This window comes from Corvus brachyrhynchos, unplaced genomic scaffold (genome assembly GCF_000691975.1).
Source record: "Corvus brachyrhynchos isolate BGI_N302 unplaced genomic scaffold, ASM69197v1 scaffold115, whole genome shotgun sequence".
Classification (NCBI taxonomy): Eukaryota; Metazoa; Chordata; class Aves; order Passeriformes; family Corvidae; genus Corvus; species Corvus brachyrhynchos.
This window is the reverse complement of record NW_008239553.1, coordinates 1,908,169-1,926,561: the sequence shown is the minus strand read 5'-3', so window position 1 is coordinate 1,926,561 and position 18,393 is coordinate 1,908,169. Positions and strand designations below refer to the sequence as shown.

General features: G+C 39.1%; 1 protein-coding gene across 17 annotated transcripts in view; it reads right to left on the bottom strand.

Annotated features, from left to right (window-relative positions):
- Positions 1–2,877: 2,877 nt before the first annotated feature.
- The window catches only part of CD44 (CD44 molecule (Indian blood group)), a 51,190-nt gene continuing 35,674 nt past the window's right edge, over positions 2,878–18,393 (bottom strand). For 11 of the 17 annotated variants that reach the window (XM_017742034.1, XM_017742024.1, XM_017742027.1 and 8 more), the window contains 7 exons: positions 17,111–17,272; positions 15,874–16,032; positions 14,365–14,625; positions 13,337–13,522; positions 10,228–10,350; positions 8,886–8,964; positions 2,878–6,224 (listed from right to left, as the gene is read on the bottom strand). In XM_017742034.1, coding sequence (XP_017597523.1) covers positions 6,008–6,224; positions 8,886–8,964; positions 10,228–10,350; positions 13,337–13,522; positions 14,365–14,625; positions 15,874–16,032; positions 17,111–17,272 — 1,187 coding nt within the window. In that variant the 3' untranslated portion in view covers positions 2,878–6,007. The other 6 variants (XM_017742028.1, XM_017742042.1, XM_017742033.1 and 3 more) reach the window with 5 other exon arrangements.

The window sequence follows — 18,393 nt, the reverse complement described above, 5'->3', positions numbered from 1 at the left end:
TGCTTGCTTTTAAAATAAATAGGTTAATAAAAATAAAAAGTGGTGAATATAAACTCAGGCTTTAACTCCCATCATGGGGCAGAACAGTTTATTACTGTTTGTTACATGAAAAATGGAAGCATGGGGTCTCAATTCATGCAAAGGAAAATGTGGTCACTGAAAGCGATATAAGGGGTTTTCTTTAGATTAACCCAGGGAAAAAAAAGCCTTCTGTCATGTCAGAAGCTAGATTATGTACACCAATGACTACAAATAAATTTACAATTAAAGCTAAAACTCACCTGTACCAAAGCCATTTGGTACCAAAATTGCCACTTCCACATGGGACTGGCAATATGGATGTTAAAACTGACTCCATCCTAAGTGCCCAAGGCAAGGCTTTCAGATGCCAGGTACAAAACTTAGAGCCTCCAGAGAAGTGGAAAATGCCTTATTGCATCCTCCTCTGCCCTGGGTTGCTCTGGGAGTTACAAGGACTTCAGGACAAACTCAGCAGACTAAAAGTTTCTGGATGTACAGAGCCTCCACTGCCTATGAGCCATATGCTGATTTACCACTGCCAGCCTATGTACCCCTAACCTCAGCTGGGCCTCAGCTTCAGCACTGCAGAAAGCTGCTGTTGACCTAAATTCTAGGTTAAGTGGGTGTTTGAGACTTTTCCTTACTTTTCTAAAAAATGCTGGAGATTTTGCTGATAAGTGCACTTAAATTTGTGATACCTTAGACTTGAACAATCCTATTTTGTTGTAAATTTGCACATACTTTTTTTTTTTCCCCAGTGGGAAATAAATTACTTGTAAGAATTTCATTTTAGTACAAAGGGAAAGCTACACTATGTATTAGACATGGAGAATCCCCCCTCCCAAAAAAAAAAAGTAATTTTGTACAGCTATCTGGAGTATTAAAACTAGCTGAACTGAGAAAAAAAGTCATCTTCTTTTTTGACAGTCTTTGTGGACTTGTTTTGATCTAAAATTTCATAATTTTAAATTTTTTTTTAAAGAAAAACTGAAGACATTCACATCAGTGTTCAATGCACAGCTTTTTGTGGCAGAGAATGTATAAAGATAGGTTTCATCCCAAAACTTGCTCATCCAAAACCTGTTTGCCTGTAGAGTAAGAAGTTTTAATAAAAGTCTGAGGCTCCTTGAAGGTGTCACTCAGACAAAACCTTTCTACTGTTTGCTGGAACCACCCAGACAAAACTGAAAGCAGGCTGGCTTTAAAGCTTATGTAAAGCTTTCACTGCCTCTGCTTCACTTGCACTTTAACAATCATCAACTGTCTTGAGGTCAGAAGAGCTGCTTTGATGGTGGATTCGCTTCTACACTTTTTAACTTTCAAAAACCCCCTATGCAGCAGCTCATTTGACCGATGTGAAGATCTGTATCAGTCCTGCACTTTCAAAACAGGAAGACAAGCAAGAAGCGAAGTCGTCCCGTCCCGTCCCGTCCCGCTGTAAGAGGAGTCGGGGTGGATTCATTTCTAGATTTCTTGGATGAAAATAATGCACAAAAGCAGCGAATATTGTACCTGAGAACTGTCTATTGATAAAGAGAGGATGTGGCTCCGACCGGAGTGGGATGGAAAAGAGAGCAGGGAGGGGGAAAGAGAGATGGAGAGAGTAACTGCTTGTATGTGCTAAGGCTCCTCCCACAGCCCGATTTCCTGGACATTTTTTCCTGGGCATCCTTAACACCTGCACATATCAGGGCTTTCAGCACACCTACAGCCCCTGTAGTAATTTTTCACCTCATGTATAACATATGTTGAAGCACAAATAAAAATCAAATTGGTCCCTCTCAGAAATGTTTTCAAAATCTTACCTTTACTAACCTTACTCCGAATGGGTGAGAAAGAGAAGACAAAAAGTGAAGTCTCTGTGCTGTACAAAAGACACTGTTACTCATCTTGGCTAAATTTGCCTCTCACTCCTCATTGCCACAGCTGCTTGCCTGCAGCATGGTGTTGGCGGATGCCACATGCAGCAAGGCATAGCAATAATGAGAAATAAGCTACCAGGGGAAAATTCAAAATCAGTTTGCAAATGAGATGGTGGATATAGAGGATGACTTGGAGGCGGGGGAGGTACACAGGAAAAGGCTCTTTTTCCTTCTCAGAGTTGTGAAACATTCGAGTGCCAGAGTCCTGGGGGTGTTGAAGGTACTTTCCCATTAATAGTACAGAAATTTCACTCTCCCTTTACGTCCTTTCCCAGAAATTGTGTTCTCCCTCCATCCCTGATCCCCCAGAGCTCCACCCCCAAAACACCTTTGCACAATTCTTTCCACCCTTAAGGAGAAGGAATTGTGTCACCCACTCCCACACAGCTGGAACAGCACCTCAAGGAGCAGCCCTTTTCCTGTCACCTTTTGTCCTCTTCTGCTCCACAGAGAAGAGCTAGTCAGAACCTGTGGTTACCAAAAGGGCTGGCGTTTGACTCAGAGCTCTTGCAGAGCTCTTGCAGAGACTCAGAGGAGTCAGACCCTTGAATTGTTTAATAAAGACTAAGAAGTAATTATTGTCTAATGGCCTAATATAGCTTAAAATAAACCCATTAACTACTGACTTACAAAATACCCTGGTGTCTGTGTATGCTGAGGCAGAACACACTTGTCAGAGGATTTATTTCCTTCATCTACAGAAAGAATAATTAGGACCAACCCTAACCAGAATGGTATGTGCTAAAGAGACGCTTGGTAATTGTCTCCTAAAAATATTCCAGGCAACATGCTTCAAACTAATTAGCACAGAGGCTGTTGTTGTTGACATGGGACACACAAAAAACATCCCTATCGTGTGAAAAACTGCAAAAGTACAATTTTGGAACTGATGTTGTGGAAAGGGTTTAACATCCGCAAAGGTAGACAAGAGAGCTGCACATCCTTTTTCTGCTTTAATCAAACATTCCTTTTCAGATCTTCAAGAAAATACAGATGAAACAACCAGCCTGCATTGCTTCATGAAAATATTACATTCCCGTAAAACATACAGTCTCTCTCTTAAATATTCTTGCTGCTTTAGAGAGCATATCCACTGGTCTGGATCACATTTGGAACTTTTCAAGACAAAGGAATAACACAAGCTGATTGCAGGGTCTGACCTCCTTAGCAGTTTTAGGAGAAATCCTCATTCTTCCTAGGCACCAAGGATAGACCAAGACACAGTTTGTCTATCAGCACCCTGAAGGAAGGGCAGGACCTTGATGGGTGCTGCACTCTCCAAATGTTGGTGGTTCAGTGAGCCAGGAATGGTCATCAAGACCTTACTGGGTTGATCTTAAATTGAACCAAGCTGTTGTAGCTGTTGTCCACTTCTGGGGGAAAGCTGAGTTTGTCACTAACTCTGGGAGGCTGGCAGAGCAGACAAGGTCACACAGCATTCACCTCAGCCTGGCTTGGCATTTGCAAGCAGAAAAAATGGCCACAGTACTCAACACGACAATCCTGATGAATACTTCTCTGCCACCAATAGCTGGACTTACATTTTATCCTCAGTGTGGAATCAGGTTTATTTTGGAAGCTTATTTTAAAGTCCTATGTGTTTTTAGCAATACTATTTCTAGTTACAATTTAGAGATGATATTTTCTTTCATTCTAATTAATCTGTTAAATAAATATGCAAATATATCAAGTGCTCTATATAAAAATACATACACACAACAAACAACCCCTCATAATAAAAGCAAGATTAATAAAAATATGTACTATATTACACATATGAAATGGCCATCTAGTTTTGAAACTATAATGAAACAATTACACATAAGTCACAGGACATAATCTAAAAAGAATCAGCATATATAAAATAATGGCATTGCCTCTTGAGCATATCCCATTTAAAAATATATAAAGAACCCAACCAGTGTTGTCTGTGCTTCTGTAGCTACTGAATGTAAGATAAATTAGAAAGGAGTTTGTGGATTTCTTCATTCAACATCTGAATAGGGAGATAAATAACATGCCACAGATTTTTTTTTGTTTTTTAAAAGAGAAATTTAGCCTCCAAGACAATGAAATAAGTCCTTTTCACTGAGACCTATATTCAGCTAGGATTTAAAGACAGGAGTAGTTCTTACTCTGGATCTCCATACTTAGTGGAATGAGTACCTGACACCAGTTTAAACACAGCCTTCAACAGATCATTTTGATTTCTAATGACAAATAGAAAAGCTTGCTTAAAAACATTAAACAAAAATCAATGCACTGTTCACAGATGAAATATCTGACCTACATATAGTCAGAAAACATCCTATGTGTATTTTAAAACATCACCTTGTCTTGGGACTTTTTGCCCAGGTGTAAATTACCCTAAGGAGATCTGCCAGCAGATACCAGGGCACTTGAGCATTCCCATGAAGCACATGGGAAGCTGCTGGAGGGCTGTGACTCAGAAATATAATCAACAGTCTTGTGCTTTATGTTCCAGTAAAGATCAGTGCTAGCTAAAGTCAATATTTAGCCAGCTGAATATTCATCCTCCAAACTGCTTCAGATGGAGAGCATTAAGTAACATACTTCAGCAGAACAGGGGCTATGGTCAGTGAACAGAACCTTTGAATAGCCCTGCTACAGACCATCCCCATCCCACAGCTGACACAGACCAATGGTTTTACTTGCATTTCCTGGGGGCACTCCAATTAGAAGTTACCATTCTCCCTCCATTCCAATAAGCTTTCTTAAAAACAGCACAGACCACTGGTGGTAAATAGTTCTTTTCCTGACAATTCATATCAATATAATGCACAGCATCATCGCTTAATACAAATACTTTACACAACAGACACAAAAGGACATAACAAAAGCATGTAACAATGCAGCTCAGCTACTCTACTATATTACATGGCTGGGAGAGTTTCCTTTTGTTTGCTTTGATCTTTTCTGTAGAATTTAAACTTCTGGTACCAATAAGAAAGCAATATTTCTTTTGGTGTTTTTAAAAAGCAGATGGAAAAAATGTAGATGAAATAGAATTCAGAGGAAATGAGTGAGATCACAGAAAATCAACTTTTAAAATATCAGCAGTCTGGTATAATATCATAGTTATAGGGGAAAAAATTTAATAGGCTCAGCATCTCCTAAGTAAAATGGAGCAGAATATAGAGACCTGTTTTCAGGAACAAAATACTGTCAGCTTCCCTAGTGATTTCAATTGCTTGATTTGTGCATATGTGATAGAGCTGGGGTCGTTTTGTTTCATTTGTTATCTTAACTAACAGACTCATTAAAAACATGCACAAACTTGGACCAAAGAATGAGGGGGAGAGGAGAGCAATGAACATCTCAAAAACTCAAGGATAATTGTACAGGTTGCTAGGATAATAAAGTATAGAAGTTTATTATGCATCAGCTCATGTTTTCATACCTTTATTACCCCTCCCAAGAAGACTTGCTGTATGCCCATAGATATTTAAAAATCGAGATAAATAAATTTTGTCCTTCTGGGTTTCCCCTGTTGCAGACCAAGCCATACATAATTATAAAATGTCACTTTTTGTTTATACTGGCAGATTCTGAATGTACCCACTGCTCTTCCTGGCTGGAAGGCATTTCTGAGGGATTCTGATGTCGCAGACATTGTAGAAGATGCCTTTTGGGTTTAAACTTGATTTATTTACTCTTGACATTTTTCCTCACTTACTTCTGTACCATGGCATGTTTAATACCTTAAATATCTGTAAGATGGAGTGACTGGATACTTCTTTAGCCCCCCACAGCGAAGACCTTCCATCTGGGGAATAATGATGTACACTCGTGTTATGCCTCCTAACATCCAGGACACAGTGAGAGTCCTCTGTGTAGGGACTGGGAACTGAAAGCATTATGCAGCTCTTGGGGGTGTTATTTCAGAAAGCACATGTCAATTTTTTTGCGAAGTGATTAAAAAGAAATAGAACTTATGTTTATGTTCAAAAGACATCAGTAGCACAGTGCATCTGTGAATTCCTGTTCAAGTTCCACGTGATTTTGGTTTCCCCAGCCCTGATCTGCTTGGCAGCGTGGTACCATTACACTCCAGTCTTCATGTCAAACTCGTGATGGTTTTGTGTTTCATTAACAGTCAGGAATTCGTCACATGCTTGTGTTCGGTCATTTGACTGCTCTTTATGAACCAAGTGCACCATTTCTTGTGATTTGCTGACATCTCCATTTAATTCACTTGTCTTCCTGTCTTCCACTGCCCCTTTGCCATTGTTAATCACTAGCTTTTTCTTCTGCCCACATCTAGAAAGAAATAAAAATAAAATAGTATAAGTGGAGACTAACAAAAATAATTTAAAAATTGAAGGTTAGTATTTAGGAAAAGGTGATTGGAAATTAAACTTGTGTCTGCCAGCACAGACTTATGCCATACAAATTGTAAATTGTAAAGCTCTCCATATTGCCTATTTTATTTCTGAAAGCATCCTCCACCATTAAATGAATAAAAATTTGTCAGGAGCTCACTTATCCAATTTATATCTACTGTTACTACATATAGCAATAACATTCATTACTGAATGCTAGAATTTTTTTTCTGTCATTTGAATATATTCACATTTATGAACTTTGTAAATATCCCACTATGAGGACACCTTCTAAATCCAGGCTTGGGATCACAGCTTTGGAAATGCAAAAATTCTGGATCGAGCTCTCACCTCATTAAACCAGGCAACTGTTTTTTTCCTTTGTGTTAGCATGTCAAGCCAAGAAGCCAACCAGCAGTAAGGAAATATGGAGAACTACTCTTGCTGCTGTCTGCAGCACAGCTCCTTGGCATGTTCAGGCAGGAAAAGGTACTGTGTTTTTAGAGTTACACTCGCTGCAGGGCCGCCCAATAAACTTTATATGTTACTCTGAATTAAAACACACACACACACACAGTCTTTAAAGAGTCACCAGCCCAAAGCTGATGCACACTGTTTATCGTGGGCTGGGTATCTTTCAGCGTAGTAAAAAAGTACTACTTACACAGCTGTCAGATTTGCTGCTAAGATGGCTCCCTGGCTACACAGTGCTGGACATCCTATTTGTCCTCAAACAGCCTTGTGTAAACTGAATATGCAGAGCCCAGCATGCCTAAGAGGGACAGCATGTCTGTGGAGTTGGACTTTTAAGGGCTTTCTTCTTAAATGAAGCATATTTTGCCTGAATGACTAATTTGGCTGTTCAATTATACTATTATGCTTCTGAAATACTATTTTTTCATGCCTACTGACTCATGGATGAGGGTTATTTTATCTGAAGTAGCTCAGCTCACTGTGCTAATGTTACATACACCCTTGGGAATGATTTCCTGCTCTGCAGCCATAAAATGCCAAAAGACGCCAGCAAGGAGCTGTGGAGCTCCACAGCCTCTTAAAAGAGCAGCTCAGAGTGCTCTACAACCAAGAGACTAGGAAAAAATGTGCTCACTGCTTCCTGAACAAAAATCTCCACATATTGTATGGTCATTCCGATAAAAAAGAGTTAAAATTCAAGTAGCAAATAGTTACTCTGTTAAAAAGCTCAATTTTAACATTCAAGTAGAAAAAAGCTGTTGAAGACAATTGGGAAAACAGCCCCCAGAGAACAGAAAGAGGTAAGAACATTATAGCCTAAACCCTAGGCTAGGGTTTTTTCAAATTTCCTGGCTAACTTTGCACAGCTCACTGCATTACTTTTCATTCCTCAGCTTCTTCATCTGTAAAATGGTGTACATAAAGCCATTGAGAGCTCTGAGAGCAGTGTTAGCATACATGCTTGTGACTGCCAGCTGTGACAGAGCCTCTTGTTTGGAAGGAACAGATTAACAGATTATCACAGAATCGCTGGGGTTGTCTAAGACACTTCACACTGTACACAGAGAACGCTGTTGATGGTGGAGGACTATTCCTGGCTCATCCTGGGGTTGTTACTGTCTACATTCATCTCACAACTTTCACTCTCTGTGAACAGGATTTTCCCATTAATAACTAATAGATAGAGAATAATTGCTTTTCTGTGATCTAGATACAGCTAGTTTCCATTTACAAGACCAAATGGTTCATATAGCTGCTGACTTCATGTGAGTGGTTCCAGGTGAGTGTGAAGGCTGATGTGTGACCTGTACAGGACATGGTGACCTGTAGGAACCCAGAGTGCCGAGAATATTTCTCTGCCTGTTTTTAAGGGTTCTTACCCCGCTGAACAACACTGTTTTAGCCTCCAACCTTGGAAAAAATTACCAACAGTCAGGTAAGAACTAGAAAATACAGTGGTGTGAATTAGGTGATAGACTTCTATGTAAGATTGTCACAGGGTGAAAAATTTAGAGGTTTTGGACTTCTCTTTGTAGTACATAGATAAGAGTAAAAAATATCAAAATGGAGGATTGTTGTTGTTCTCTAAACCTTCTTCTCCTTCTTCTACTACTCCATGTTCTGCAGTAAAAGTAGTTTGGATTGATTGGATAGAAAATTCCGCAGTTCCTAGTCATGTTACTGAATAATTGGTAGGAAAGTGAAAATAATGTACGTTTTTAGTAACTATTGGTTAAAATATCTTTAAAAGGCTGTGTAAATCTTGATAGAGAGGCCTCACTCCTGCTTTCTGTGCTCTGTGCTGTACCTGGGTCATGCTGGTGGCTCTGTTCCTCTGATAAGACTTAATAAAAAACTATCTGGAAGCATTGAAACTGAAGAAAAAGTCTCAGCTTATCTTTGAAACTCCTTGCAAGGACTTGTAGAAAATTCTCTCCCATCAGGAGGATTTACGGCACGGTTCAGTGTCAGTGACCTGTGTCCCCACACCCCAAGCCACTCCAAGCTTTGCAGAGGATGCTCTTTCTTGTGTTTTGCTACTCCGCTCTTTGACAAAGCTGTGGAGCCTCTCAAGGAAGGAAACAGTAAGGCAGAGTGCTTTGGAAATGTAAAGGTGTGGCCTTACCTCCTGCGACTGTTAACAGCAATGCACACTGCAAGGATCAACGCAAGCACCACGAGAGCTACAACTATGATCAGCCAGTCTGTAGGGAGAGATGAGGGAGGGGAAGAGAGAGTGTGAATGTATCTCATGTGGTTTTGCCATTTCACAGAACTGCTAGAACACAATCTCCTCTACTTTCTTTCAGCTGTCACACTCTTTTCCTAGCTTCCATGAATGTTCGGCTGGTTCACAAAGTCTTTCTGTGCAAATCAAACACATGTTCATCATTCAGCTACACACAGGCCAGCTCAGATAAAATACCCCATCCCTGCTGTCACCTGTAAGCACTGCACTTCAGAGGGCATAGGTGGAGAGGAGCTGTATCACTGAGTTACTCCAACAGCAAAAGAAAAGGCTTAGCACGACACACCTACAGTCCCTGGCACAGAAACAGGATGACTTTTAGCACATTTTTAGTAAAGCAGGTTTCACAACCTTCTCAGTAGCCTACTCTCTACTACCATTATGGCTCTACTACCATTAGAGCTGGGGGTCCTCTCCCAGGAGCTATGTCCTGTATCTTGTTCGTTTGAAACAACTCTTCCTTGTTTAAATAGACCTGTGCCTTTCATTTGAAACAAATTACTTCTTCTGATTAGTTAATTATTAGTACTCCATGGTGAAAAACTGACAGGCATTCTTTTCATAGCATGCTCTTCTTATATCTCCCTTCAGTTTTCCCTGAAAATTATGAGTTTTTCAAAAGGTGCTTCAAAGGTCACCTTCCCAAAACTTTCTGTGTGCTCTTCTCCATTTTTTCCCATGTGACCAATGCAATGCCTTGAACTGAACACAAAGCTTCAGCTCTGGACTTGCTAGGCCTAAGTAGAATGGGATAATTACTTTCTCTGTTTTAAAAATGACTGTACCACTAATAAGTCCCAGAATATATTTGCATTCTTTTGCAGCTGTATCATGGTGTTGGCTTCTTTTTATTCTGTTTTAATCCGCAAGCTCTATTCTGGAGAGCTTGTCTCACCTATTATTTTCACTGAACATTCTCATGGATATGATACTATGCATATAACTTTACTGAGTTTTGCCTGATTTCATTTCAATTCATAAAAGTTAATTGAATCTTAATCCCATTCTCCAAATGCATGGCTTCCCTCAATATTGGCAAAAAATTATATGAGTTACGATATGCTCCATTTTTCAGACTACTAGTGAAATGCTGAATATTATCGGATTCAGAACAACGCCTGAACAAATGTATTTCACCTTCATTTTCATCTCTTACTTCAGTTCATATGAACACAATTCTGTACTTAGATTTTTAAAACATTTGACTTCAAAAACCTACCTGGTACACGGGCTAACCTTGGCGGTGAAGCTATTTTTGTTGTGGCGGTCTCTTCAAGGGAAGTAGTGGATTCATAATGTCCCTTGTGTGGTCCTTGGCTAACATATACACTAGAGGTAGAGCCTAAAGAACAAAAATAGGCCAAATATGCTTGATGAATATTTAACAGCAAGGTACGAAGGCTGTGACTTTCAGCATTTAAAAATTGTACTCTAGAAAGTTCATGCTGAAGCAATTAATGAGTGTTTATACTGAAAACTTTACATAGACTGAAAGCACCATATTTATCTGAACTATGGCTAGCTTTAGTATTTTGAGAAGCAAAACCCGTGGCTTTCCCCTCTTGTCTCCCTCATATGTTTCAATTCTATTTGACACAAGATAAAACTGAACACCTAAAACTCTAATGCTGTCATAAAATAGAACAATAGTTCTCTGAATGGTTGTGACTTTGACAGCCTTTAGAGCGGGACTCTAAAAACTCAAAATATTTTTTTCCTAGCAGTTCTCTGCAAACTTAGATGTGGATCCTCTTGTCCTTTTTAATAAGTTGTGTAATTTGGTTCTAAGGTGGTATTAGACCTTAATTCAGTCTCTTGTATTTTCTATGCTGGCCATACTGCTTAAACTTTTATGCAATCACATTTGTGGCCCACACTATTACCATAAGGGTATCCCGAGACTAAAATTATCAGCAGACTATAGATACAGTAATTTCATTTGGGACTACTGCTTCATTATCGCTATTAAAAAATATATTACAGATCTCCACCTCTCTGAGTTCTTCCAGACTCTAAGAAATTAAACACTAACTCTAATCAGCTGTAAAGTTCTTTTTCTTTAATACACATTACAACTCATTTCTGTCCAGCATTTCTGATCTCATTTCCTAGTAACAGCTGGCAGATGCATAACTGAGAAGTAAGTTTTATCCCCTCGGTGAAGCATAGCCAGCAAGCAGTTAATGAATTTTCCAGATGTTTTTATTATTTTTATTAACAAGAAACTTACTGACTGGAGTGTTGTTTGGTGCTATCTCACAACAAAGGACAGAGCACAAATTCAGCAATGAAGAGTCTGGATCTAGAGCCAAAGAAAGCTGACCAAGAGAGGCCTACTAACTTGTCTACACTACATCTCAGCAGATTATTTTTTTTAAGTGCTTTATATCATCTTTGAAAAATGCCAGAGCTTCTCCTCCACAAAGCCCCTTAGAAAGGCATTCAGACATTTATTAAAATTTGTGTGCTTGGAAACCTGCTACATTTGCTCTTCCCCTGAGCACTAAGAAGAAGAAGCAAGGTTCAGCCACATTCCCTGCTGTTCTGGCTCTGGGGAGGTGCTTTCAAGTGGCAGGGAGGGATCCTCAAAAGCTCTCTACATTTCATTTTGGTAACATACTAGATTTTTTTCTCTTTATGGACAGTTATTTTTTGTGCTCCTTCAGAGGACTGACTTGTTATTCTATGGAGACTTGGACCCTTAGTGTGTTGTCTGACCACAGCTTAAACATTGCTGTAGACAAAAAGCAAGTGAAACAAAATGGTACAGTACATCAAACCATTCATTTGATCAGAGAAGGCCCTTAACAATACATTAATGAATCTTTTCCATTCCATTTCACATATATGGGGCAACATTACAAAGGAATGAACCCTTCAATAAATAAACTTTTTGACGAGAGTGGCAGTGTCTTAGTGATTCCCATATACTGTGTTCTTAAAAAGCACAAGAGAAGGTAAATGAAAAAAGGGAGAGTTTTGAGAAAATGGCCTTCTGAGCCTTTTGCCAGGGCACTGACAATGCAAAGATTCAATGCAGATATTCACACTGAAAAAGACTGAAACCAGTTCTTACAGGTTTTATGTGCTCAAAACAGAAAGGTAGAAAACATTTTTTCATAGTGTGTAATGTCTGCACATAAAATTAAGAAGGCAGCTTAGATTAATTAAGTGAATAGGGCCTGTGAAATGCAAGAAATGAGTTTTGGTAGGAAGACATTATTAAAAACAAATTTAGCTTTCCAATAAAATTCTGTCAAATAGATATTTTTCATTTATAGTGCTATGCCTATGTCAAAATACTATAACCAGGCAATTTTGTTAAGAGTTGAATATACTGGTTTATACAAAATTCTTGAAAAAACAATTAGCCCAAGTTCTACCTCACAATATATGAATTAATATGAATTAATTATTAAGGGAATTAGCTTTCAAGTGTTTTCTGTATAATGCTGTAAAAATATAGGTACAAAATCTTGTTTATGTACAAAGAATGTCCACAGAGCACTGGCCAAATTCTGCTATGGGGTGGTTCCACTAACTTCCAAGAAAGTGCATGAAAACAGTGTTTGGATTAGCTGAATTTGGAAAAAATCCCTTACTGTTAGGATGGTTATTTTTATGTAAACTACATTTGGGAATAAGGAAAAGTCCCTTCATTTCTCGTATTATTAGCATGTGACCGTACATAAAAAAATACCAAAGGCTTTATGTAGGATAATAAGCAAACACTGTTAACTGCACTAACTTCATCAGAAGAATAACCCTTTGAAAAACAAAGCTGTTCACAAATGAAATCTCAGTTACAGCCCTGTAACAGCTACAATTAATCACTGGCAAGACACCAACAGGATATACACCTGGTGAAAAAATGGTGTCACAGAGAATAACCTTTCTTTTGTACGTATTCAGCTAAAGTAGAGAGGTTACAGATGGGGAAAAAGTGACAGATAGTTTGGGGCTACATGGCTGTCATATGTGCCCAGCAAAAAAAGACAAAATGCTATCACAAATGTATGAACATGAGCAGGAAGTTTACACTTCTTCACCTCAATAGTTGTGTTACCATGTGCTGATAACAGAATATAAGAAAAGCTTATTTGCAGAACACTCTTTTTGGCCTTTTAGCTAATGCTTTTACCAGAAAGAGATAACCCTTCATGACATCTTACCAGCAGGTTAAAACCAATAACAAAACCCAAAAAGAAAATCCTAATATGACAACCATTTACAATTATGCTTAGTACCCATTTTTGGACAATAGCCATTGTCCACAATAACATATTAAATTATAACCAATAAAAATGGTTATAATTCATTGTTCTTACTGGTAGTAAGAGGAGTCTGCAAGGGAATAAAACGGTCTTCAATGTCTGAAAAAACTCCAGGTTTCCCATGGACGGGGGAACCATCTGTGGTGTTTGCTTCTTCACCTTCCCTTCCAGGTGTAGTGCCAGGTGCCAGTGGCTCCTTGGTTGCTTTCTCTTGGTCAACATCATCCACGGACTCTACGACTGTCATGATGGTGGCATGATGAGGGAGCACTCACAAAACCACCACCCACATCATTTCCTGGGCCACAGCAAGCCAGAAAGCACCTCCACCTTCCTCATGCAAAGCACAGAAGGAGAGAAGATATGAAAGCCTCTCCTTCTTCCACACTGTCACTGGCTTCTGAGAGACCCTTCAGCTCCACATCTATGCTCAGCATGTTGGAGCAAGATGTTGGCAACATATACAGATCCCACTGACAGATGGAAAGAGGAGACCTTTAGAAGAAGAGACTGTAGCAGCAACAACCTGACCCTGTAACCCAGGAGTGAGCAGCCTCACCTGTGTCAGTCTTGCCTGGCAATACACAGGGAAGGAGAAGTAAGAAACTGATGGCAGAATTTAAGGGATGTAATTCTTCTATGAATGCCCTGCCCTCACCACTGGGACACCACTCCCCAGCGACGGCGCTGCTGCTGAGTCACAGGAGCAAGTCATCTGATGAACTACCAGAGCACCTCCACCACACCAGCCATGGGACCAAAGCATATCCAGCCTGATCCCACTGATGCACAAGAAAGGAAGACGAGGCTGGAGGTTCAGAATCACCAAAGTGCATGTCTCGCAGAACATTTAGGAGATCATGTGAAAACATGCTTCAGCAAAGGACAGAAACCACCAAGTGTACCAGCAAGGAGTCCCTTATGCCTTGTCCACAGATTCTACGGCAGATTTTTCACTGCAAGTCCACACTAAGAATAAAGATCCCCAGGATGAGAAAGATAGTGGAAGAAGTAGTTTTCAGAAGAAATAATGTCTCATTTCACACCAGACATGAGAAATGAGTATGATCCATTATTCTTACTGGTACCCATCAGAGGAGAGTCATTACCAGTTTTGGTCATACTGGCTGTGGTCCTGTGGAGGACTTCATCTCTGAGCGTATCCGTGGGAATCGTGGTGCCTTCAGTGCCCTGTCCTGGCTCATCATCCGAAGGCAGAGGTGTTTGAGTTGGCTCTTTGTGGTGGGCACCATCAGGAGAGGAAGCAACTGTTACCACAAGGTGAGGTGCCCATGCTTCCAGAGTTATGTCTTCTGGTGCCAGAACATCAGTGGAGGCTGTGACTGTTGTGATGATGGCTAAGTTAACTTCAAAAATATTTTTTAAATGCACCTTACATATTACTCCTTCTTTATTTTAGTAATCTCTACCTTTTTATTTAATAGCCCATGTAGAGTATGCAGTGAGAAGAAAAAAAACCAAAACAAAGCCACAAGCAAAGAATATCCTCCATATATGACAGACTCTTTTTGGGTTGTCTGTCCCTTCACTAATACTCACAATGCAGCCTAAAATATTAGTTTTGAAAATACCTAGTAAACACTGTTTAGAAGGGAGAAAACAGCAATATTATTTTCAGAATAAGTATAAGAATTCCTGTTGTTACACAGGAATTAGATTAGAATTACTTAATTTAAAACATTTGAACAAATTGCTAAATTATGCTTGGGTTTTCATATTTGCAGCTGATCTGTCAAACCTCATAAAGTTTGAAATCAGTGAACTGGGAAACTTTACAGAATCTCTTTCATATTTAGAAAACATGAGTAGGTGATAGAGAATACAACTATATTTTAATCCACAAACTGTATTTATAATCCACACAATCTATACTTTTCACAGCTCTCTGGTGAATCCTAAATGTTGAGGATTAAATAATCCAGATGAAAATGGATTTTGAAGGAAAAAAGCTAAAGGATAACTGCTAATTTTTCCTTAAAATTTCTTCTTTAGAAAATGCAGGAAGAAAAGATACAAGAATTTCCAAACAACTACAGTGTCATAAAAATACATCTTATTTTGCTAAATAAAAAAGCAGTATTTTGAATGAGGATAATTTTAAATGGATAACATGCCGAGTTTAGAAATTTAAGTTAGAACCTTGCAGAACTACATGAACAAACTCCAGTAAATTATTTCAAATTTTACAATATTAAGAGAATATGTTTAAATATTAAGACCAGGAACGACCAGATATGAAAACCAAACATTTACACTACCAGCCACTTCCAAAAAGCAACTGCTTTCTCAGTTAAAAATAAACCTGAGAAAAGTCAGGGGACATAAGAAACAGGGCACACAAGAAAAAACATATCCTTAAACAGACAGAAATTCTTGTTGGGATATTCACATGCAACAAAATCATAAAAACCTTTGCACTGCAATTTCACAACAAGAATGCACACTTTGAAGATGAGAAAGACAGGGGAAGAAGTCAGTTTCAGAAGAAATAATGTCTCATTTCACACCAGACATGAGAAATGAGTACAATCCATTATTTTTACTGGTACCCGTCGGAGGAGAGTCATTACCAGTTTCAGTCATACTGGCTGTGGTCCTGTGGAGGACTTCATCCCAGGGGGCATCTGTGGGATTCGTGATGCCTTCAGTGCTCTTTTCTGATGCATTATCCGAAGGCAGAAATGGTTGAGTTGGGTCTTTGTGGTAGGCACCATCAGGAGAGGCAACAGCTGTTATGATGGTTCAATAACAGATGGTTTAAACACAGATTATTTAATAGCTGTGAATTCCATGTGTGTGCTGCTATGGCCTTCCCATTACCATCCCATCCAAGCCTCCTGTTCCCCTTAAAACACTGTTACCCTTTTCACAAAAAGGGAAGAGAAGTGAGACCTTGTGTCCTGTACATCATCACTGCTCCCCAAGGACAGTAGACACAGGGAAAGACACAGAGGCAGCAGTCAGAAGGATTCTCTGACCTGAATCCCAGGCTAGCTACAGAGTCTCAGCTTCCTAGACACTGTCACTTGCTGTTACAGTGTGTTTTACATTACAGGTATCAATACAGAGAGGAAAGAACACATGAAGGCCTCTGCTTCTTCCTCCACACTGTCACTGGCTTCTGAGAGACCCTTCAGCTCCACATCTATGCTCAGCATGATGGAGCAAGATGTTGGCAACATACACAGATCCCAGTGACAGATGGAGAGGGGAGACCTCCAGAAGAAGAGATTATACCATGTTTTTTTTAACATTATTTTGATGTTATGAATACTGTGTTATATGAGACTGCATTATGATGCTGTGTCATGCCAGTTCTATAGATTACTATCTCTCATTATTCTATGAATGAACCAGAGGGATAAATATTTTGGTAAAGTCCATGAAAAGAACACTCTTTTGCCAGGTGAATATTCACAAATTAAATGGATTAACTTCTTGATGTACAAATATACATGAATATTAATTCCACTTTATGATAAAGACAGTCTGGCAGCAGCAAATAATATAACTTATGTAACAAGCTGGATGCAGTTTCACAGCTATGCTTCACTAAGGAAGGGAAAGCCCTAGAAGTGGTGTTGGCAAGTAAAGAACAAATGTTTTATATGGAGCTAAAACTGAAATCTTCTGTCTCACCACCATCCAGACAGAGCACAGAGAAAATGAATCACTCTACAGTTTATGTCATTATTTTAAGAGATCAGTAATTACTCCTCTCTACAAGTTAATGCAATATCTTTCCAGGAGAGGCCATCTGAGAGACAGAAGTGATGCAACACACATAACAGACATTATTACTAGTACCTGTAGTGGAAGACTCTCTTTCATGATTGTTCTCTGTGGAAGGGATAACTCTATCCGTTATAGCAGGCTGTGTGGCATAATCCTTTCCCTTGTCCCAGCCTGGATACACCAACGGGTCTTGCTCTGAGTCGTTCTGTTTGGCCCCGTGGCTGGGGACCATAGCTGTTATGATGATGGTGAAGCAATTATGAACTCAGTATACAAAGATCCATTTCTCATATTATTCTCCTCTTCGGTTCTTGTCTCTATGACAGGCCTCGCTCACAATGTCTACTACATTTAATGGCAAAGAGAAGTAAAGTAGATTTGCTTCTCATCCTGGTTTATATTTAGAAAAGCTACCTACTGTCATCAGTAGGGCCAACTCCTTCCTCAAACTGAGCATATGCTTTTCAGAATCAAGGTGCCTTACTGTTTTTCAAAAGAATTTCTCTGAATCTTGCTGTTGACTTCGTATTGTTGAATATCAAACCAATATTCACTGATGCAGGATTGAAAACCTCAAATGCATCAGTAACTGCAAGGATATGACCCATCAGTAGTATTTTAATTGCAGAATTTGACTGTGTTGACTATATCCAGTTTTTTCCCCTCAAAATTTCACTGTTTCATTAGTTGCAGAATCTCCAAGAAAATAAACAAGGAAGTATGACAAAGGGGAATGTTAGCTCATGCTTCAGATTTGTGAATGGTGCACACAATAAATGAGACAGCATTCAACTGGAGAATATTTGATATTGCAGTTATTTAGAAAAACACTATCCATTATCAATGAACCTGTAGTTTTTATTAGACAGTCACAGCAAAAGAGTACCCAAATCTTGTAAGAAGCATAACCCTTTTTAACCCCTTCAACCCAGTAAGGGGGGAAAAAGAAAAAGGCAATAAACTTGCCACAACTGAGTGCAAGTCACAATTTTAATTGCAATTAGGCCATTACGTATTGCTACAGTAGTGTAGTATAACAAGTTGTCAGAGACCTGTACTTGATAATCCTCAAGAGCAGATGATGACTGTGGTGCATTCACTGCTGGCAGTGCTTAATACAGCACAACTGCCATTTACTCCTAAGTTTGGTACGCTCACAGGATCAGAAATTAAAATATGTCAATTTTCAGTTACCAGATTTACAGTATAATTTGATCTTTTATGCTTCAATTGATTCAAACAATGAGAGAGAGAAGCCTCTCTCTTATTCAACATTATGCTTTGTTTTCTTTCCTTCATCACTAGTATCATCCTGCCATAGTTCAAAAGTAGGATGGATGAGTAGACATTTTAGG